The sequence below is a fragment of the Dioscorea cayenensis genome, chromosome 18 (genome assembly GCF_009730915.1).
Source record: "Dioscorea cayenensis subsp. rotundata cultivar TDr96_F1 chromosome 18, TDr96_F1_v2_PseudoChromosome.rev07_lg8_w22 25.fasta, whole genome shotgun sequence".
Classification (NCBI taxonomy): domain Eukaryota; kingdom Viridiplantae; phylum Streptophyta; class Magnoliopsida; order Dioscoreales; family Dioscoreaceae; genus Dioscorea; species Dioscorea cayenensis.
Genome location: NC_052488.1, coordinates 20,768,454 through 20,790,577, shown reverse-complemented (window position 1 = coordinate 20,790,577; position 22,124 = coordinate 20,768,454). Strand labels below are relative to the sequence as shown.

General features: G+C 37.0%; 5 protein-coding genes across 9 annotated transcripts; all 5 read left to right on the top strand.

Annotated features, from left to right (window-relative positions):
- Window positions 1-672: 672 nt before the first annotated feature.
- LOC120282005 (E3 ubiquitin-protein ligase BRE1-like 2) lies at window positions 673-7,700 on the top strand. Of its 3 annotated transcripts, XM_039288712.1 has the most exons (19): window positions 673-826; window positions 1,172-1,333; window positions 1,418-1,505; window positions 1,614-1,844; window positions 1,997-2,164; window positions 2,669-2,865; window positions 2,999-3,082; window positions 3,196-3,315; window positions 3,395-3,581; window positions 3,655-3,815; window positions 4,793-4,864; window positions 5,026-5,102; window positions 5,396-5,590; window positions 6,013-6,085; window positions 6,162-6,248; window positions 6,567-6,704; window positions 6,808-7,010; window positions 7,135-7,297; window positions 7,450-7,700. In XM_039288712.1, exons 1-19 carry the CDS (start codon window positions 764-766, stop codon window positions 7,579-7,581), a joined length of 2,601 nt encoding a protein of 866 aa, XP_039144646.1. In that variant the 5' UTR covers window positions 673-763; the 3' UTR covers window positions 7,582-7,700. The 3 variants fall into 3 exon arrangements, with proteins under 3 accessions (XP_039144646.1, XP_039144647.1, XP_039144648.1); XM_039288713.1 differs by lacking the exons at window positions 673-826; window positions 1,172-1,333; window positions 1,418-1,505 and having other exon boundaries at window positions 1,703-1,844; window positions 2,017-2,164; XM_039288714.1 differs by lacking the exons at window positions 673-826; window positions 1,172-1,333; window positions 1,418-1,505; ... (2 more) ...; window positions 2,669-2,865; window positions 2,999-3,082 and having other exon boundaries at window positions 3,235-3,315; window positions 3,383-3,581.
- A 66-nt stretch (window positions 7,701-7,766) lies between these two features.
- Window positions 7,767-9,790, top strand: LOC120282007 (pentatricopeptide repeat-containing protein At2g15630, mitochondrial). Its single transcript, XM_039288715.1, has one exon. It carries the CDS (start codon window positions 7,900-7,902, stop codon window positions 9,553-9,555), a length of 1,656 nt encoding a protein of 551 aa, XP_039144649.1. The 5' UTR covers window positions 7,767-7,899; the 3' UTR covers window positions 9,556-9,790.
- A 716-nt stretch (window positions 9,791-10,506) lies between these two features.
- LOC120281590 lies at window positions 10,507-12,912 on the top strand. 2 transcript variants are annotated; one of them, XM_039288271.1, is made up of 4 exons: window positions 10,507-10,831; window positions 10,896-10,961; window positions 11,981-12,159; window positions 12,571-12,912. In XM_039288271.1, exons 1-4 carry the CDS (start codon window positions 10,543-10,545, stop codon window positions 12,763-12,765), a joined length of 729 nt encoding a protein of 242 aa, XP_039144205.1. In that variant the 5' UTR covers window positions 10,507-10,542; the 3' UTR covers window positions 12,766-12,912. The 2 variants fall into 2 exon arrangements, with proteins under 2 accessions (XP_039144205.1, XP_039144206.1); XM_039288272.1 differs by having other exon boundaries at window positions 10,508-10,831; window positions 11,984-12,159.
- Window positions 12,913-14,112: 1,200 nt separating this feature from the next.
- Window positions 14,113-18,109, top strand: LOC120282169 (PHD finger protein ALFIN-LIKE 5-like). 2 transcript variants are annotated; one of them, XM_039288924.1, is made up of 5 exons: window positions 14,113-14,372; window positions 14,477-14,509; window positions 15,978-16,206; window positions 17,001-17,124; window positions 17,556-18,109. In XM_039288924.1, exons 1-5 carry the CDS (start codon window positions 14,282-14,284, stop codon window positions 17,826-17,828), a joined length of 750 nt encoding a protein of 249 aa, XP_039144858.1. In that variant the 5' UTR covers window positions 14,113-14,281; the 3' UTR covers window positions 17,829-18,109. The 2 variants fall into 2 exon arrangements, with proteins under 2 accessions (XP_039144858.1, XP_039144857.1); XM_039288923.1 differs by having other exon boundaries at window positions 17,553-18,109.
- Window positions 18,110-18,983: 874 nt separating this feature from the next.
- On the top strand, window positions 18,984-20,826 carry LOC120282507 (solute carrier family 25 member 44). Its single transcript, XM_039289329.1, has one exon. It carries the CDS (start codon window positions 19,343-19,345, stop codon window positions 20,420-20,422), a length of 1,080 nt encoding a protein of 359 aa, XP_039145263.1. The 5' UTR covers window positions 18,984-19,342; the 3' UTR covers window positions 20,423-20,826.
- Window positions 20,827-22,124: the final 1,298 nt, after the last annotated feature.

Below are 22,124 nucleotides of genomic sequence, written 5' to 3'. Positions count from 1 at the left end.
AAATGAGAATAGATCCATAGGCTCGATACTTTGTTATATAACTCGCTCTTTAGAAAAATATCAGATAGAGTCAACGATTGAAGTAAGTTCATTACCAATTAATTCCCAGATAAAAAATGAAAAAAAAGAAAGCATTGACTATTTTCTCTATCGTGTCTACTATTGCGCACTTTTTTTGTAAGTTTTTTTTATTTAAATTTTCTTAAGTAACCATTGCTAGCATATGGCATAAAAATTATTAGTATTACCATCATCTATTGCAGCAGTGTGTTTATAAGCTTTTTTGCATATGCATGAGTACAAAATTTGTTGGTGAGCATCAACTATGAGCAAATTTGGGAGCTTCTGTTATGTTACTAGTTTTTCAAAGCATAGATTTGTTTGTTTTTAATGTACCGAGTGGAGATGTTTTAATCTAGTTTGAGGTATCATCTCAATTGGTAATTTATATTGGTTAAATAATCCGGTATAACTTGATGTCAAGAAGGCGAGAAAGACAAAAAAAAGCATACGTACAAATATACGCTCTTGGGCTCAAAATTTTTATTTAAAAAAAAATTAAAAAAATCCAATAACAGATTACTGAGCAATCAGAGGATGCCACGTATGCTTCCCTATAATTACAAATCCTGTTCAGGCTTAATAGCAGATACTTCACCAGATCATTCACTACCGTAATTTCCCTCCTTTCACGCCAGAACCCTAACCCCTTCTTCCCTCCAAGCTCTCAGCATCTTCCGGGATCTCGTCGTGGTTCCAGGCGATGGCGTCGGGAAAGAGAGAGAACGATGGCCGGAACTGTGGCCTCGCCGATCAGAAAGAGGAGGTCGGTGTCCTTTTTCTCTCTCGTTCTCTCTTCCTATTTCCTTTCAACGCCTTTTTGATTTAAGTTTCTGGTTCATTATAGTATATATCTCTAATAGAAGAGAAAAGGAATCTATTTTATCTGAATAGGGTTGGAAAATTATATTTATTTGAAGAATTTTTTGTTTGGGAAGGCCTTGGCTTGTTGTTTGTTCTTAATAAGGAGAAAAAAATAGTCTTTTTGTTATACAGATGATTGCTTGATTTCTGGTATCTTGTTTCATAGTGTTATTTATTTATTTTTTTGAGGTGTAGCAAATATCCTGTGGAGCGTTTGAGGATTGCTGGAGTGTTGAATATTTTGCAGGTTGATGCTGTTGGTCTTCAGTTTGAGAATCAGAAGCTTGTTCAACAACTAGAGGCCCAGAAGACTGAAATGCACACACTTGAAGGGAAATTCAAGGAGTTGAAGGATGACCAGATTTCATATGACAAGACTTTAATTGCTTTGAACAGGATCTGGAATCAGGTGTAGTTATAGCACAATCTATATATATGCATTTGTTATTATTTTTTAAGTGCTGACATTTGACTTTGGGTCATGAATTTTTAGTTGGTTGATGATCTGGTCCTGCTAGGAGTGCGAGCTGGTGGTCATCCAAATGGTTTACAAATATTGGATCATGAAGATTTATCACCAGGTTTTTGTCATATGTTGAGAAAGTTATCTGTAATAATCAGCTCGTGTTATAGATTTTTTTCCTTTTATGTTCTTATATTAACATGTATTTTTCCCTTCTCATTTCTAGATACAATTGAATCATGCCCTCCAGAGCAGATGTTTCTCTGTCAGCTTTTGCAAGCAGGTCCTATTGAAGATGATGCCAGTAAAGGAATTATTAAAAATGTACAAGCAGCTCTTGATATACGGCTTTCTTCAACAATAAATTTGATGAAGAACCTACAAGAAACAATTGTGGCTCAGCGAGCTAGAACTGAGAGCATAGTGTTGGCTTTACGTGGAAAGCTATCCTCAGAAGGTCAGAAAGATATGAAGCATGTGTCTTTTTGTTAAGCCATATTATCTTCCCTGTTGCATTGCTCGTGGGTACTGCCACTTGTCGTGAGCAATTATTTGTGGATTTGCTTGGATTCTAAACTGATTCATGTATTTCTTATATTGTTCTCAAAGATGCTATTCTCCAACTCCAGAAACTCGATGAGTCCTTAATGGAGGAGGCAGGCAATCTGCGGCAAGCTATTGAAATTATTCATGAGAAGCATAAACAGTTCTCAGATGAAATAAATACCTATCTAGAGAGCCATCCCAGGGACCAGTCTGAGATTAAGCGCCTCTCAGGTTCTGATATCTCTTCCATTTCTTATCCCTTATTTCTGCAAGTTTGTATCTATTAAATTTTCAAATTGATGCCATTCATTCTGCTAAACTCTATAACTCTTGCAAGTACTAAAATTTTAACAGAAAAATTCTTCAGGGAAAATAGCTTTCATCCTATCTGTGTCCAATAGCACTTCTTTGATTTAACCTCCATCGGACCTTTGTGATTTTCAATTACAAAGTGTATCTTCCAAGGCTAAGTATGAGCCATCATTTAGTGGTGGTGGTGAACCTGTTGATGCTCATCTAACTGGTCTGTTCAGAACTAGATCACGTGATAGTGTGAGGAGCTAGTTCAGCATCCATTAGCTATATAACATTAGTGTTGTATTATTGTAAATTTAAGTTCTTCTTTAACACTTGAAAGACCTGGTGCTGTGCATGATGTGTTTCTTTTTTAGTCTTTCAGCAAGACTACTTCATTTATTTGCTGATTTGTATAATTTTGACATGTTTGCCAACCAGGTGAGTTGGAGGAGAGCATGGCAGAGCTTGAAGAAAGCAGGAGGAAGCTGGTTGCTCTTCAAATGCAAAAGCACGGAACATCCGCTTTCAGTGCAGCCACAGTAGTAAATGCTGTAAATGGGGGAACTTTACCTGATAAACTAGCAGATAAATCCATGGGACTTCGGGATCTTAAGAACTCAATTGAGGAGGCAAAGGTAGATTATAATCATTAGTTTGCTATGGATAGTTTTGAAAGAATCAACAGTTCAACATAGATAAAACCACTTTAATTTGCTTTCTGTCATTCATATTATTTTTACTTATTATTTTTTTCCCTTATAATGACAGACACTAGCAGCAAGCCAACTTTTTGAACTCGAGGAGGCACAAGAGGATAATTTATTATTATCAAAGCAATTAGAAGATCTTCAAGTTGGTTTTTCTGGATATTCAAACTCTTTGTTTTTCTTGACTATCATTGATTTTATTTCTTGCAAGACAAATGACCTAGAAATGGTGTTTGTGCTGTTCTTATATTTGTATAGAGTGAACTAAAGGATGATAAGTACATACTCTCATCAAGACCATACGTTCTCTTGAGTGATCAAGTGAAGCATTTGAACTTTGAAGTTGAAAGGTACAACGGGATGATTGAATCCTTGCAGGTAAATATGTACTTCTTGTTTCAGCATATGCTCTGTTGCTTCATTCACTCATGGTTTTGTTTAAAAGCTCTAAGTTCAGGCTGACAGGAATCAATTAGTGAGAAGAGAGATGGAACTGACTGCAAAAGCAGACTCAGCTGATACAGTAAAAAATTCTATTAGCAATCATGAAGCCAAGATTAAGGAGCTAGAGCTTCAGATTCAAAAATGTGTTGCTGAAAAAAATGATCTTGAGATTAAATTTGAAGAAGCTCAACAAGATTTAGGTATAATTAGGTTAATTATCACTTTATTGTACTTACTTTTTGAAATGGCTCTTAAGATTCGCTTCTGTTCCAGGGAGAAAAGATATTAAGGATGAGATGCGTGTTATGGCATTGGCATTGTCTAAAGAAATGGAAATGTTGGAGACCCAGTTGAATCGATCAAAAGAGGCAGCTTGTGAATCAGCCTCTCTACATGAGGAAGCCAATTCCTTGAGAGCCTTGTTAGAGAAAAAGGTAGTGGTTGGGATATGTTCATCCTCCTGAGGATTTTTTTTTTTTGCTTTTAAATGCCATTCTGGTGTCTTTCTGAATTTAAACTTCAGAGGCAGGAAATCATGGAGTTTTTTTAGTTTTTGGAAATTTATATTTCATGCCCCCAATACAGGGATTAGTTATTTTCATTAGGAAAGTGAGAATTTGATTTACCATCATAACTTCATTGAGCAACTAGGCTATGTTTGGTGAATTAAGAGGGCTAATGGAGTTGTTTAGGTTTGGAAGTTTGAAATTGATGTGTGGGAAGACCTTTTAATATGAAATTGACCAAACTGACATAATTAACACTAAAGAAAATAAATATTTTAAGATTAATTTTTTCATATAATTAATTATGGTTGTTTACACTAATAATTTTTTAAAATGAATTATTAAATATATTTATTTAAATAATAAAATCTTGTCGAAGAAAAGGTTGGTGGGGTAACGTTGGGCTGTTTTGTTGGAACCATGGTGTAACCCCATGAACAAACATAGGTGTAAGAAGTTAAATTTTGTCAGTAGGATATTTGTGAGAAGTTTTCAAGCAATATATTATTATTTAGGGGTTATTTTTTAATTTTAGCATGGTGTAGTACCTAAAGTGGCTTGTATTTTGAAGCATGATGTATTGTTATTAGCAAATTGTCCATGTCGTATGGGAAGCCCTATTTTTTTGGCATGTTGTTAGCATTTATTTTTCCCTCAAAATGACAGTGAATCAGTAAACTTGTGGAGAAGTATTTATTTTTATTTTCTATTTGAACATCGCATAAGTTCTCTGCTCTCTCTCATACCATAATGTCATTTCTTAATTATCTGACTGCATTTTTTTTCAAGCTGTCTGGTTTTTGGGCAAGTCTTTTCTTCATTCATTTGGTTGATCTGATTCATGTTCCAATTATCTTTCATTACTCATTCATTCTGATGTGTTAATTTTTTTTCTATGTTGCTAGATTAGCAAACAGAAAAGCTTATCTGATAGATGTGCTGAACAAGTGGTTGAAATCAAGTCCCTTAAATCCCTGGTATGATCGGTTCTTGGAAATTAATCTTATATCATTGGTCCGCCTAACATTTGGTGGTTAACTTTCTTGGCCTTATTTTTAATAAATGCTCGAAAAGATGAAACTACCTGAGTGATTACACCACATGTCATACCTGATCTGTATTCTTAGCTGTATTGCAGATTGAGAAATTGGAAAAAGAAAAGCAGGAGTTGCAAATATTTTTGGATATGTATGGACAAGAATGCTTTGATAATAGGTATGCTCCCAGTGGTTGCAACATACGTAAAATCTGTTCTTTCCTTATTTGGTTCTAGTTGAAACATCTTATTACTAGCATTTGGAGCATTATAATATTCAGCTGCCTTGTTATTTTCACCTTGTTTCTCTCCCATTTAAATTTAACTAATACTAAAAATATATTGTCCATTCTCATACTTTTGTAACTACTAGTGCTACTGGATGTTTGGCATTTGAGATGACTTGCTTCATGTTAATTCTGAAGTTACTGTCGATGAATTCATCTGACTAGTGCTTCTGATGGGATTTTAGAACCATCACGGAAATTAAGGAATCAGAACAAAGGGCTCGTTCTCAAGCGGAATACTTGAGGACTGCTTTAGATGATCACAGTCTTGAGTTGCGGGTGAAAGCTGCAAATGAGGCGGAGGCTGCTTGCCAGCAAAGGCGTTCTGTAGCTGAAGCTGAAATAGCTGAATTAAGGGCTAAATTGGATGCTTCTGAGAGGTTGGATGAGTACTTCCTATTATTATACTATCAACTCGATAAATTGCCACTGCTTAGTATACACTGCTGTTTTTTCACTTACTATTTTCTGCAATCCTTGTACACCTGGAGAAATTATTTTATCTATCATCTAGCTTCCACTATATACGCATCAGTATTTTCTAGCACAATTTACAAGCAATCTAGAATGCAATCTTTTAGTATGAGCTCAATCATGTGACTTAATGAGCCAGCCCTTTGGATTGATACTTTGTTGATATATTCTCTTGCGATTAAATCACACTAGACTGAACCAAAATAACTCAAAAACATATGGGTCATAAACTAAGAGTGTTTCACTAAACAAAACAGAAAAAAATACACTCTTTATTAAGCTGTGTATATTATTCAGCTTCTTTTTAACTTGGCGCTTCCTCTTGCAGAGAGGTGTTTGCACTTAAGGAGGCCATAAAAATTAAGGACTCTGAAGGAGAAGCTTATATTTCTGAAATTGAGGTCAGACTTTTATATTTTGCTTAAACCACTGTGAAGCATGATTCTCAATCACTGTTCTTTAATTCCTGATCAACAGACCATTGGTCAAGCATATGAAGATATGCAGACACAGAACCAACATTTGCTCCAACAGGTTGCTGATAGAGATGGTTACAATATAAAGGTTAGTGCAAAATCAACTACCCCATTTTAACTTTTAATGTGCATAATTTCTGTCCTTTTTGCCTATCATTAAGTTGCACAGGGTATTAGTTCACATTTTGAGTGGAGTTTGTCTCTGTTCCCAATGATGATTTACATTTATTGCTTTAAGTTGAAGGATGAAAAGTTCACCAGAAATCTTAAGCTTTTACAGCAGACATTCTATATTTGTTCTGCGGCATTTCTCAAATCCATTGTTTCATTTTCTAAGCTTTAAGATGTGAACTCTGTTTACTATAACAAGTCTTGCTCAATACTTATTCCTGTTGGGTGGTATCAGCTAGTTTCAGATAGTGTGAAGATGAAGCAGACTCATAGTTCTCTCATCTCTGAAAAGCAAGCTCTGGCTAAGCAACTACAGCAGGTTCATGGATCCATGGAACTTTTAAAAATGAAAGTTGCTCGGAGTGAGGAACAGGTGAGTGTCTTGTCCATATGCTTCTCTTTGAAACTTTGAAGATCTCTTCTCTACTTCCCTCAGTGTAATGTCATTGTTTAACTGTTTTTATCTACTACAACAGATGAAAGCACATCTTGCTCAAGGTGCTAAAGCTGCCTCAGATAATAGGCACATTGCAATCATCATGGATAAGGTAAAACTTGACTTGGAGGATTCTGAGAAAGAGCTGAAATGGCTTCGCTCAACGGTAGATTCTTTTGAGAAGGAATATGAGCAGAATGAGAAGAAAATTCTTGACATCAGGATGGAATTAGAGAGGGAAAGGTAAGGTCATTTGCCCCAGTGGAGTTTTCTTGATTTTCCTAGTTCTATTTGAATGATGTTATCTCTCCTTATGCATCTTATCCAATTATATATATACCTTGGGTATTGTTTATATATAAACCAGAAATGAGAGGGAAAAACTTGAGGGAGAGCTCACCGAGGTGAAAAATGAAGTTGCAGAGCTGAGCTCAGAGAGTGAAGAGGCTGCAATTCAGAGACTTCAAGATGAGATCAAGGAGTGCAAGGCAATACTCAAATGTGGTGTATGTTTTGACAGACCAAAGGAAGTAAGTTATTCATGATTTTTACAAATAAATAAATACATTACCTGTGAGTACTTTCTTATCAAATTATCCAGCCATTATCTCTCATAGTCTTATTATCAAAATAAGTTGCAAAATGAATCACTGAGCCTTCATTAAATCTCTCTTATTTGCAGGTTGTGATCACCAAATGCTTCCACCTCTTCTGTTCTCCCTGTATCCAGAGGAATTTGGAGATCCGACACCGGAAATGTCCCGGGTGCGGCAGCCCTTTCGGCCAGAATGATGTCCGGGAAGTAAACATATAATGCCCCAATCAAACACCATTTTGCACACAGCATGCTTGTATTTCAATTACTGCTTCCTTGGCTACGCTTTTTCCATGTTTTATTTGTGAATCAATGTAGAAAAAACACTTAATTTTTAACGGTTGAGTGATTAATATGACATCCTTGTAAATTTCCACAATATTAAATTTTGCAAATAAACCCTAACTTACCACTAAATCTCATACACAGGGCCAACATATTATAAAAATTTCTCCTTTTTTGAGGGGTATATTTGCAATCACTTCGTCCAACTCCCTCTTCAATCACTCCCCGGATTCCAACTACGCTCCAGAAACAATGAAAACCGTTGACATCGCTCACCGACGTCTTCGCGCTCTCATTCCCCGCTACCTTTCTACCGCGCCGGCGCCGGCCACCGAATGCCTCGACGTCTCCACCTCTCTTCTCCGCCTGGCCTCCTTCTCACCCTCCTCCGCCCTCCGCTTCCTCACCGACTCCCTCGCCTCCCCCCACTTCCCATCCCTCTCCGTCCTCTTCCCCTCTCTTCAACACTCCCTCTCCTCCCTCGACCTCCTTCTCCGCGCCTACTCCGACTCCGGCCGTCCCGACACCGCTCTCGAACTGTTCTACCTCATGAAAGGCTCCAACTTGATGCCTACCATCGATGCCTGCAACAAAATCCTCAGCTCGTTCTTGAAAACCAACCAACCTCACAATGCCTGGGTGCTGTATGCTGAAATGTTCAGGTTGAGAATCTCTTCTAATGTTATCACATACAACATCATGATCAATTTGCTTTGCAAAGAAGGGAAGCTGCGGAAAGCTTTGGCCTTTGTGGAGTTCATGGAGGACACTGGAATCAATCCCACTGCTGTTACTTTCAACACTATAATTCGTGGCCATTGTGACAAAGGGAAGGTTGGGGTTGCTTTGGAGATGTTGAAATTGATGAGAAGTAAAGCAATTGAGCCTGATGATTATAGTTATGGAACCATTATTGCTGGAATGTGCAAAGGTGGGAGGGTTGAGGATGCAGTCAAGTTGTTTGATGAAATGCTGCAAAGAGGATTGACACCTACTGCCATGATATACAATGCATTGATTGATGGGTATTGTAATAAAGGTTTGTTAGATGTTGCATTTGACTATTGGAATGAGATGTCGAGGAGGGAGATTGAGCCGACGGTGCGCACTTATAATTTGCTTGTGCATGGATTGTTTATGGATGGACGGAGTAAAGAAGTCGATGAGTTATTGAAGCAGATGGAAGGGAAGAGGATAGAAGCCGATGCGGTTACTTACAATATCTTGATTAATGGGCATTGCAAAGATGGGAATGTAAAGAAGGCATTTCAGCTTTTCGCGGAGATGTCAAGAAAATGTGTTAGTCCTACAACAGTCACATACACATCACTTATTTATGCTCTTTGCAAGAAGGGCAGAGTTGTGGATGCCGATAAATTGTTCAGAGAAGCAGCGAAGAAAGGTTTTTCTCCGGACCTTGTCATGTACAATGCAATGATTGACGGACATTGTGCGAAGGGTGACATGGTGCGGGCATTTGCTCTCTTGAAGGAGATGAAGAAGAAAGGTATCACACCCGACGATGTTACTTACAATACGCTAATGAGAGGGCTTTGCTTGTTGGGAAAAGTTGAGGAAGCTCGCGAGCTCCTTAATGAGATGACAACACACGGCATTAAACCTGATCTTATTAGCTACAATACTTTGATCAGTGGTTATAGCAGGAAAGGTGATACGAAAGATGCTTTAAAAGTTCGTGATGAGATGCTTAGCAAGGGCTTCAATCCTACACTTCTTACTTACAATGCGCTTATACAAGGATTATGCAAGAATGGTGAAGGTGAGCATGCTGAGGAACTACTCAAAGAAATGGTGAGAAATGGTATCAATCCTGATGATAGTACTTATATTTCATTGATTGAAGGATTTGGCAATAATGAAGGCCCTATCAAGGATGGAAATGTCTAATCTTATGTTTGTTTGATAGACATAGAATCATTCAGTGGAAAAGTATTGGTCTTTTCCTGAAAGGAAGGTGTTTGTTACAATCTCAGATGAGTGGAAGGTATTGGGTAAGGAACAAAGCTTAATCAGTGATAAATATTGACAAGGTTCCATTGTTGATTTTTCTGGAAATGAATATGAGAAGAATTAAAAGAAATTTCTTGAGATGATAATTGAGTTTGAAATGGCAAAGGTGCATTCAGTTATCTGATCATTTTCCTCTATATATTTTTTTAAAACATTTTTTTAAATTAAAGATGTGTTGTAAAAATGATGTATATTGTGAATATGTGATTTTAATGAACAAACTTTAAATAATTGAAAATAACTAGCTTCAAATAATCTGTCATTGTTTTTCCATGCAATTATTTGAGCAAGTAGGCTAGGGTTTGTGGGCCCTCACACTTATCTTATCCACTAGATATTAATATCTGGATCCTCTTCCAAGTCTCCAACAGTTCAGTGTCAGCAAAAACTCCAAACACCATTGAACAAATCAAACAGATGTGAACCAGTAAAATATTTCCAAAATTAAAATTGTGTTTTTATTTATTTATTTATTTTTTTTTGAAAAGGGTGTTTTTATTAGTCACACTATATAATTGAAATAAAAGTTTTTTTTTTTTGGGTCAAGAAAATTAACAATCAGGAGCACACATTTGCCTTATATAAGGTGAGATATATATATACATGGACAAGCAAGTGAATTGAAACCTCAAATTTTTTGGTAGAAAAATAATATATATATATACATTCAATAATTTTTGTCTAATATTTTTTTTTTCATGAACTCTAATTTTCCATATTTTAAAAACACACAATTTTTATTTTTATCTCATATTAATTGATATTTTTTTAATTATTAATTTTTATTTCTTCTGTTAATTATTAACATTTATAAATTTGGAGCTCTACACTTCATTCTCTGTCTCTCTCTCTCTTAAGAAAGCAATGCTCCTTTCTCTTGTTCAAAAGCCCTACTTTGCTCCACTTCCATCCTTCCAATCTTCTCACAGTAATGGAAGGCACCATCCCCTCCTCAAAACCCTATTCATTCCCTCTTTCATCAGCCTTGCCTCAATCAAAAGCCCTAAGCTTTCCAGGAATCTCAAGGTGAATACTGTTTCTGTAGCTTCTATGCTTGAGAGCCCTGTGCTATGGTTGAGCAGGCTCATTGTTTTCTATGTCCTTATCAAGACTGGGATTGCTGGCTCTCCTTCAAACCCCTTCATCTCTTCTGGTACAGATCCTCTTCCATGGTCCTAATGTGTTTTTTTTAATGCTTTGATGGTGTATTACTGCAGATTTGGGAGGAAATGGTGAAGATTTGGGATTTGCAAAGTGGATTGAGGGATTGCAAGGGAAATCAGGTTTTTGTGACTAAGTGACTATGATGAAAACTAAAAAGTTCAATTTTTAAGTCATATTTTATGAATTTATCAAGGATTTGCATTGAGTTCTGAGTATGGCACTATCAATCCTCATCGTAGTTGAAATAAGTATAGAGAATTTTGATTGCTGTTAGATTATCTAATGAAGCTGAGCTTAATGGGATTTCAGCTGACGAGTTTTTTTGGCTATGGTGTGTAACTTGATTGTTGACTAGGTGCTTCTAGTTTATCAGTTTCTCATACTTCAGTGTGTGGGAAATGTAACTATGATGTTGGTGATTGTCCATTCTCATCATTGTTCGGGGTGCTGGGGGATTATATACGGTTTTTGATGCATCAGATCCTTATGATCTTGTGCTTCTCCTTGACCTACACCTGCATCTCCCAGCTGTTCATCATATCTTATTTCCTCAAGTTGGTAATTTTATTATTTAATCAAGGAAACAGAAGAATCTCTTGCAGGAAAGATCCTTGTTTACTAAAATTTGCTATATCTTTGGTGGTGATATGATCTTTATTGGATTGTAAGCATCATTTTCATGCCCTGAATCTAATGCTAAGATAGACAACCGATTATTGATCGTGTTCAAAGTTCAAACTCATGTGATTCCTTACCTGATGGCACTGCATCACTGTGCGCTATGAACTTGATGCGATACTTAAGAACAGCGATATCTTGCCAAAAATCACATTAAAATTCTTCATTAAGTTTAATGTATACCTGTCAGTGTAGAATGTGCGAGTGATGTCTCAGAATCAGTGGTCATATGACTCATATACAATGAAGGTCATGGAATGCCTTGTTGTAGTTTGTGACAGAAGCCTTAATTGAAGGCTGATAGGCTGATATGGTGTCTTTCAAATTCTGTTTTGCTCTTCATATTGCTTATAATGACATGATCCATGAAAGCCAACTCGATGCATATATCATGTACTTTTTACTTACTCTTACTGTTCTGTATGCTGCAGTAATCAGTTTTCTTGTGATGCATGTTCACCAGATGATAAAGAAGCAATAAATAGAAGAAAGTTAGTCAGTAAGTGGCATCCGACAACAAAGGGTACTCTTAAGCGGAGCTATAGAGTACCTTCAAAAGCTGAAGGCCGGCGTCTGCTTAAATCCATTGCCGGCTTACTCTCTGATGATGACCATTTTGTAGATGCTACCTCCCACAAGGTATCGAAAAAGCCTCTTGCATACCATAAATGAAAATTCTAATGTTTTGGACTTTCATTTTTTTTTTTTTAAGAATTCCACCATCGTATGATTGTGAGCCAAACTAGAGCAAGCTTGTTACATTGTAGCACTAGTTCAGTTTTAAATCTAAAGGGAATGGCTTGCTTGTAAACCAAGTCAAACTTGTTTTGTTCATCAACTCTGCTCGAAAGAAATTGCAAATGTGTCCCATTGAATGTGTTATGGAAATGAGAAACAGAAAAAGAAAACAGTACTCTATTTGAAACACTTGTTCTCCGACCGTATAAAACTTGGAAAGGGAAATAGAATATGATCATTTACCACAAGAAGAGGAATGGTATTTGTGTTTGTTATATCGTCAATTTAACATTTTTTTTTCCATGCATGTAGGGTTGTCAGATAAGGCGGGAAAGTGCACATGGAGAAAGTGTATGCTGTAACAATGTGAGAGCTCTTTTTGACGAGCTCCCTACACCGCACTTGGTTGTCGAGATCACTGCTTTCCCTGCCGGACCTCTCACCGAGAAGGACTATGTGAAGGCTGAGAAGCTTGAGAGAGTGCTCAGGTCAGGATCTTCCATTTGAAAAATCTCTTGTAGTAGACGCTGATAAATTGTCTGTGAAGGGAAGTGTATCTACTTGTTTTATATTGTCTGAACTCACTTACTACTTATTGCTTGGTAATGAAATGTGAACCTGGTTCTTACTGGAAACCTCTTGAATTGCATGGTATGTGTTTTGCAAAATTGATGTTCTTCAAATCCTGGTTCTATTAAGTAATTATTGAGCAATCATAAGGTTAGAGTTTCAGTTATTTCATGATTCATTTGGCAGTAGTTGCAATGTGAAGCAATGAGATGAGGGTCATTCTTTGAATGGTATTAGTTCTTAATCTGGAGCTATATCTTTTAATTTTTATCTTTAGTTCTTTGTTAAACTTTTCCTCTTTGTTTTGGTTTTCTTCCATGAAAGTTTTGGTGGCTCGTCTTCATCAATGACTAAACAGACAAACCACTATTGTACATCATAATTAAAAAATTCTAAATATTTTGTAAAATCTTCTAATAGTATTGAATTAAAGTGGAGGTGGTTGCAGTAATTTTTTTTATTAAAAAATACAACAAATATCACTCTCTATAGATTTAAACCTTATCATTTGACAGGCACACAAGAGATTTACAGTAATTCTACTAATTTTTATGTAAAAAGTTTTTTTTTTTGGTTTATCCTTACGCTTTTATATTTCTCAGTAATACCAAATGCCATATTTTCTTAAAATAGATTATATATATATATATAAATAAATTGTTATAGGTTAAATTATAAAAAAAAATTTCTTAAACTCAATATATATACATATATATTTCTCAAAATTTTAAGCTATTTTTGTTATTTACATGTAAATAAAAATTAACATTATTAAAGTACTTTAAAACTTTAAAATAAAATTCTAATTGTATCATTACAAAAATCAATATTAATATAATTTATATTTTATAATACAATATAATAACGTATGTAGGTTAGCGGAGAATATACACAAACAATTTCAATTTTTCAAAAAAAGCATATATGGTATTTAGTTTTATTGAGGGATATATATAATTAAATAACTTTTCAAGATATACAACTAAAAAAGATTCCTAGTTAAATTAGCAGCTATAATTGTTTTGATGTCAAATAGGTATACACAAAATCTTCTAATAATTTAATTTAAAAGATTGTTATGAAACAATGGTTACTCATGATCTGATAAGCTTATTTGTGAAAATTTAATTTATTAAACATTATTATCCATCCAAATATGTTTATATATATATATATATTATATATATCTTCAATTTGCTTTCAGAGAGTAACATCACACGGCGGTGATCACACCCCACCCTTTAATCAAATCCAATTAAATACACAGTTCCCAATCGTTTCAAGTCCGCAGTGAATTTTATTGATTTTTTTTTTCTCAATTTTTTTATTTGTTTCTATTTTTTTGAAACACATTCCGCTTCCTGAATTGCGAACTCGCACATTCAAATCCCTAATTCCTTGGCTTAGCCTCTCGGAATTCGCGAATTCCCATTGATTTCACTTTCGATTCGCAATGGATGGTGCGTACAACCCGCGGACGGTGGAGGAGGTGTTTAGGGACTTCAAGAGCCGCCGCGCCGGCATGATCAAGGCTCTCACCACCGGTGCGCCCTGCTCGATTGTTAGGGTTTCGAGAATTGCGGTTCTTGTTGTGTTTTTTTTGGAGTTTTTATGGTTTTTTAAGATTTTTTGGGTTAAATCTATGCAGATGTTGAGGAGTTCTTCCAGCAGTGCGACCCTGGTGAGGATTTTTGAACACTTTTTTTTTTAATTTTTTTTTGGGACTTGATCTTGCTTGCATGGATGTGTTTCTGTTAAAAAAATGTGTTTTTTTAAAGCTCCCTTTGTGCGGATTTATGGATCTAAAATTTGCTCCTTTTTCTTTGGGTTGTTTCGTGTGATTTAGGGTATCTTTTTTATAGGTTTAATTAAATTTTTTTGTTGCGAATCGTTTTTATTTTTGAATAGAAAACAAGTACTATCTAGATGGGTATAGTCTATTTTTATAAATTTTATTTTTGGTGTTGTATTTGTGTAGTGAGAGAAGTAAGATCGATTTATTGATAAAATGTGGCTTTTTCTTTTGCTCTTGTGTTCTTGATGGCAAGCACAATCTCATTGTTTCTTGCATATTTGCATTGTGTGGATCTATTATCAACTTTGGCTTTTGGGTGAGAGGTTCTCTTGAGATACAGTTAGGATTAGTTATTTGCCAATTTGCATTATCATGGAGAATGTTGAACCAACTTGTTGCCCTTGTGCATTGCTGATGTTACCTATGACTGTGTTCAGAATGGCAAAGAGGTCTGTTAAGAACTGTTAAATCAAAGTGACTTATATTCCAGACCACAGGTTGATGGTTTGTCGGAAGATTGTTGCCATTACAGGTTCCTATTTTGCTAATCATTTTTTTGACTTTTTAAGATATCATGTGAGTATCTCTTATCACTGCACATGGTTTTGCTGTTCCTGCTGACTAGTTTATTGCTTTGTTTTTTAGAGATTTAATTTATTTTTATTGTTTTTTATTTAACTTTTATCGGGATTCTAGCTTCTTGTCTTCCAGAGATTTTTAAATATGGTGTGATTTTTGTTTTAAGTGATGTTGGGGAATATGGAAGACTTAGCGTAATCTAGTTTCTTAGAATTTTAGGCTGCCATTTCATCATCCAGTTCAACTATTGGTTGTGTTGTTTAATCACTTCTATTTGTGCTATCAGTTGTTTGTTTGCTTTTTTATTTTCTCAGATTTCTTGCTTGTTATGATGGTTTAGAATATTGAGCTTTATGCTAGCCTTTTTCTGGGGAGGCAGCTTTTTTCAGTGGGATGTCTGAATTAGCCCTGCACTGCACTGTTCCTGGAGCAGCTTAGTTTTCACTATTTGGGGAAAATAACCTTTGTATCAGGTCTATTTACTTGCAATCCTTTCTACTACAACGTGATGAATTATTATGTCACGACTACCATTGCGTAGTGCTGTGATCTGCATTTTAATGTACAGATTATGGCTCTGCTCATGACATCCAAATAATGTTTGTCATGCAAAAGAAGTTAGGCAAATAATTGAGAGAGATCAGATCTGTTTATAGACTGATATTTGTTTCCAAGGAATGTTCATAATCAATTATCTCAGTTTGTATTGGCTAATAATGCACAACTGTAAAATACCCATTTTTGTTCTTATATAGTATTATATCATATCTTGCAGATAAGGAAAACCTTTGCCTTTATGGATTGCCTAATGAGCAGTGGGAAGTTACTTTACCTGCAGAAGAAGTTCCTCCTGAGCTGCCTGAGCCTGCTTTGGGAATTAATTTTGCAAGAGATGGAATGCAAGACAAGGACTGGTTGTCTTTGGTTGCTGTGCACAGTGATGCATGGCTACTTTCTGTTGCCTTTTATTTTGGTGCAAGATTTGGATTTGATAAAACTGAAAGGTAATTAACATTTTCAGACATTTTCAGGCTGATTTGAAAGATTTGGGCTTCGCAGACGCTTGATTATTTTTTGGTGGTTTCTTGAATATGCCTCTTTTTAATAATTCTTTTTGAAATATTTTCTTGACTAGTAAATTGCCATTCCTTGCTCAATTCTTGTATAAATAGCTAAATATTTCAATTGTGAATAATGTTTGAATTGTTTATGTTTCTTTTCATTATAAATTTTGCCATTGGAAAATCTTGCACTCAATTGCTTCTACTCAGTTCTCTTTTCTCTCCCTGTCAGATTGTATTGTATGAAACCCTCTAAAACTATTGTTTTTGGTTCACGAATGCAGTTCAGGAATTTTTAGTTTGAAACTTGAGAGTAAATGCATGCCATCTTCTAGTTCTTCGTTGATTCTTTTGCCAGGTCTGTTAAGAAAGACAACTCTAAGAAAGAACACTAACCTGAAAGACTATTTAGACAACTATAGCAGTGAGAAGATTAATTAGAGAGATGGAAGTATTAAGTCAGGGCTGTAGCTGGCAGACGAAAAGAGTTCTCTATTTCTTCTTGAGGCCCTTGTGTAGTTTTCAGATGATTATCTGATTTTAACTATTTTCAAAGAACTTTCTATTTCTTGTCGTGTTGATATTGTTTCTTTCATTCACTTACCTGGATCCTCATTAGTCTAGCATGCTGAAATTTTTCTCTACTATTCTTGTGTGGTTAATTGTTTGTGCTTGTTGGGATTTGATGAAATTCTATCATGGTCTCTCCTGTAAAATTAATTATTCTTTTGTTGCAGAAAGCGCCTTTTTGGTATGATAAACGATCTGCCTACCATATATGAGGTTGTCAATGGTAAAGACAAAGTGAGTCCACAGGGTAACAATCACAGCAATAACAAACACAAATCAAACTCCAAACCAGTAAGTACTACTATTTCATAATGTTTAATTGTTTTGATAACTTATTTGCATGTACAGAAATTGTCATAATTATTGAAGAAACACTGCCATGTTTGAATAGTGAAGTTAATGGCTTGCACTCCTAGTATTAATATTCATGCCTTCAATCTTATTATTGTGGTTCTATCCATCATGTTTAAGTGTAATTTGCCCAACTTGTACTATGGCATCATAGTTAAACTTGTGTGATTGATGAACATATAGCCTTACAAGTGGTCAATTTATTTTGCTTTTTTTTTTCTTCTTGTTGTTTAATTGGTTTTTTTCCTTTTCATTTTGATGGAACGTCTAGTTTTGTATGAAGTATCCATTGTGTGGACTTTTAAAATCAACTATTCACAAATTACATTGTTTAACATCTCTATACCTTTTTAAATTTGACTTTAAAGCAGCGAGGATCAGAATCTCAGAGCAAGTCTTCAAAGATAATGGTGCAGAAGGAAGAGGATGAAGGTCTTCAGGAGGAGGACGATGAAGACGAGCATGGAGATGCTCTTTGCGGGGCATGTGGTGAAAACTATGCATCTGACGAGTTCTGGATTTGCTGTGATGCCTGCGAGAAATGGTTTCATGGCAAGTGTGTGAAAATAACACCTGCAAGAGCTGAGCACATCAAGCAATACAAATGCCCTTCTTGCAGCAACAAGCGAGCTCGTTCCTCCTGACATGCTTTCACCTTCTTGGACGGTATTTCCACTGTGAATTTTGGTTGTCAATTCAGCTAGTTGCTAACCATGCAAAGCTCGAATCAAATTATATACAGAAAGTGAATCTGGCTGTGCTCCTGATCTCAAAGTTGCACATTGTTGAAATTCCCCGGCCATCTGTTGTGGGAGAATTCTATCTTAGTAGTTAACTGTGATATTTATTTCTTTTTCTTTGTACTGATTATCCTATAACCTTGTGCTCTAAATTATGAATTTTTGCCAGGTCTGGCAACCCGCAAGAGTTTTCAGTGCACTGGAACATGAAAAAGCCATAAACTACTTGTAAGTGGTAGCATGCACTTTCCACTAACATAAAGTTAAATGTATATATATTATAATATCAGTGTTTATATTTACAAGTTCAGTTATATCAGAATTAGCCACAAAGCATCAATTGTTTGGGTCCGAACTTGAGAAACAAACTCCAAATCCTTATCATCATCATCATCACTGATTCACTGGGAAAACCATGTCTCTATGGATCCCCAGATTGCTTTGCTTTGATTCCCTTTAACTGAACCCATGGGATCCCCGTTTTCACCGGGATTTCCTGTGGGCTTCGTAGCCGCATCTTTCGGATCCGTGGGCTTTTGGCCCATTGTATCTATTCCGATCTCCAAACGCAAACCAATCATGCACCTCCACGTGTCTTTATCTTTTCCCGGTTCGCTGTTTCGTGAAACAGCAAACATCGTCTTCACCGTTCTTTATAGCCTTGCGTGCAATCTCTGCACGCTCGTCCCTCTGCAATGACAATGATACCCCTCACTTATACCGCCACGTGGAGGTCAGTAACCGTACGGTACGCTACAGGACACGCAGCTGCAACCGATAGGCCACACACGTCATCATGCCGGTAACTAAACTCCCAATGCTAATCTATCCTTGATACCTCCACCGTCAACCTGCCTCGAGATACTGGAATGCACTCAAAACCAAGAAGATCTCATCCATCCATTTAAAGATACTTTCAGTTTAAAGACTCGTCCACCGCTTACGGGGCACTGCCCTACCCAATATGGGCACCTGCCCTTACCCAGTTCACCCTAATCCATTTTTCCAGTGTTTGTCTGTGTGTGTGTATATATATATGCGGAAAACCCCCTCTACTATCTCTAATTTCATTAAATAGACGACTTATATGATTCTATCCATCCGCAAAAGAAAAGCAACGTTCCCCATTCTCTCTCCCGGCTCCGTTGTCGTAAACCCTAGCCTAGACCCCTGGGTCCACGATCTGGACCCTTCGATCACTAGCCGACGGCCGATATGACGCCGTCGTCCCCCGCAGGTAAACACATCGCCGTAAGGTATTCCTCTCGAGAAACCCCTCACCTCTTCCTTAATCCGTGAATATCTCTATCCCGTGTTGTGAATAATAGTAGTGTATAGAGGATTAGGGTTAGGGTTAGGGTTAGGGTTTAGATGAAGGAGAGGTCGTAGAGATAGGTGGGAGGCGAGATCGGGAGGAGATGAACCTCACGGCGGTGGGGGAAGTCGAGGAGGAATCACCGCCGGCGGCATCGGCGGAGATCCAGCTTCCTGCAGAGATCGATTGGGAGATGCTTGACAAGTGGCGATTCTTTGTTTTAGGAGCCGCCCTTTTCTCTGGTGTCTCTTTCGTTTTGTACCCCGCGGTCGTTCTCAAGACCCGGCTGCAGTGCTCTTCTCAGCCGCTCTCCTGCCGACACGCCGCCATGGCGATCCTCCACCATGATGGCCCACGTGGATTTTACCGCGGTTTTGCTACATCCCTCACAGGGACCATCCCTGCTCGTGCTCTTTACATGACTGCGCTCGAGGTCACAAAGAGTGCTGTTGGTGCTGCAGCATCCCGCCTTGGTGTCGCTGAGCCGGCAGCAGCTGCGGCCGCTAGCGCTGCAGCGGGTCTCAGTGCAGCCATGGCCTCGCAAATCGTGTGGACGCCAATTGACGTAATCAGCCAACGTCTCATGGTACAGGGTTCACAAAACCCTAGCCCGACGAAGTACCTTGGTGGTATAGATGCATTCTGGAAGATCTTGAGATCGGATGGACTTCGTGGTCTATACCGAGGCTTTGGGATGTCAATCTTGACGTACGCCCCTTCCAATGCAGTCTGGTGGGCTTCATATTCGGTGTCTCAGAGGATTATATGGGGAGGCATTGGATATTATTTATGCCGGCGAGGTGACTGTGACAGCTCACCGGAGGAAGGGGGTACTGCTGGGCTCCGGCCAGACTACAAGATGGTGGCAGTTGTGCAAGGTGTTAGTGCAGCAATGGCGGGCGGTGCGTCATGCTTGGTAACAATGCCTCTGGACACAATAAAAACGAGAATGCAGGTGATGGATGATGATAGCAGTGGAGGAAGGAGTAGCAATAAGAGATCTTCAGCTATAACCATTGGCAGGACCATGAGAAATTTATTAAAAGAAGGGGGTTGGGGTGCTTGTTATCGTGGACTCGGACCCCGCTGGGCATCAATGTCAATGTCTGCAACCACAATGATTACCACCTATGAGTTCTTGAAGCGTCTCTCGGCCAAGAACCAGGACAGCACCTCTGTTTGAGGTATGAATGTCAACAATGTGAGCCTTGTGTTTCATAATCCTTGTTCTTCTTTTACTGTTGCTGCTGCTATTGTTAGTATGTTTTATGCATGTGTTTTTAGTTTTCTGTGTAACTTGTTGGCTGGAATGAGGAAGAGTTTGTCCCTCTGGAGCATGCATTGCACTTCTTTTTCCTGTGAAGATGGTGTTGCTCCAACTTGTATAACCAGATCAAAATCTAATCTGTGTTCGCCTGTCGCCAATGCCTCAGTTTGGCTAAAGAACCACTTGCTCTAGTGATAAGTAGAAATTTCATGGGTAGGAGACATTGATGTGAATTAGAACATTAGAACAAGCAATGTGGTTCCTTGACTTGTATATATTTTGGATTTATTCCCTTTGAAATTGAATTTGTTTGTTGTTTATGAATTTAAGTTTTATGTCTTGATTGATTGGTTTTATTGTTCATAATCTTTTACATTTAGGTTTCAAACTTTAATGATTGTTATTAAGTTTTTCTCAGTTGGGTTGGAAGTGAAACATCAAGTGTAGCATGAATTTTTTTATTGTAATGCTATGCCTAGTGCAAAGCGTCCAAGCAAATGAAATTCATTTTCTGAAGATAATAATTATTGCAACTTTGGAGGAGTTTGATGTGGAGTTCTTATGAACTCTTTGACCAATTTCTAAAGGGATTGTTTTGTTTTCATTTCGAAATTGGGTTTTAGCCCCACAAATACAACTAGTCAGCCTTTTCTATTAGGGTTGTAAATGTTCCTTGTTATGTTTTCCATCTTACTATTGTATCTTTCAGTTGTAGGACCTTGTTTGGAACTGTGCTTAATAATGATATGAGTGCGCTTTTGATTTATGAAATAGTTCTTTTACTGTTCTTATTGTCTTTTTTTTCCTTTAAGATAGCAGCCCTCTTTTTCTATCAAAAGAATTTCTTCAGTGTCCTTAGATGTTTTAGATTTTATGTTTCAGACCTCTTGGTTTCATGAAAGAATAGGATGAATAGTTGACTATTTTTTTCTCATGAGCAACATAGTTCATGCCACTGTTGGTTTATCTCTTGTCACTGTTTAATTTCTTTTGATATTTGCCCTTTATTTCTCTGGATATCTTATTTGTTTATTTATCTTCAGCTCTTTTTTCCGGTCCACATTCCCGGATTGTGACAACATAATGCTCTTATATCCGCGAACAAATAGTAACTGCGGATGGGCCATGTAAACTATGTCTGCCATGTTATATCTATATACATATAATACCAATTTGGTCTTCTTATCAGTTCTACGGTAAGTAAGGAGGCACGTAATGTAGGTACAATGCACATGATTTTTGAAATGAAGAATTAAATAGACACAAGAACAAAATAGCATTTGTCTATGACTATTCAGCCATGCTTACTTCTCCAGCATGCTTTTGTCATGCTGATCATAAACCAACATTGCGAGATTCTCATAATAGATAAGGACAAGAAGCTATATAGCTTTGATTATCATGGTTTGAGAAGAGTAAGGACAGGGGCTCCACCTTTTGGATAAAGTGGATGCTTTGATATTAGTGGAATATGCACTAATGATATATTTATTTCATGTCTCATTAAGACAACAGATATATATATCTATATATAGAGAGTCCGGATTGGAGTGTTTGGTATGTGTGGTGGGACGCTTGACAATGACTAGCTCTTTTGAAGTTTCTCTGAATTGATGTT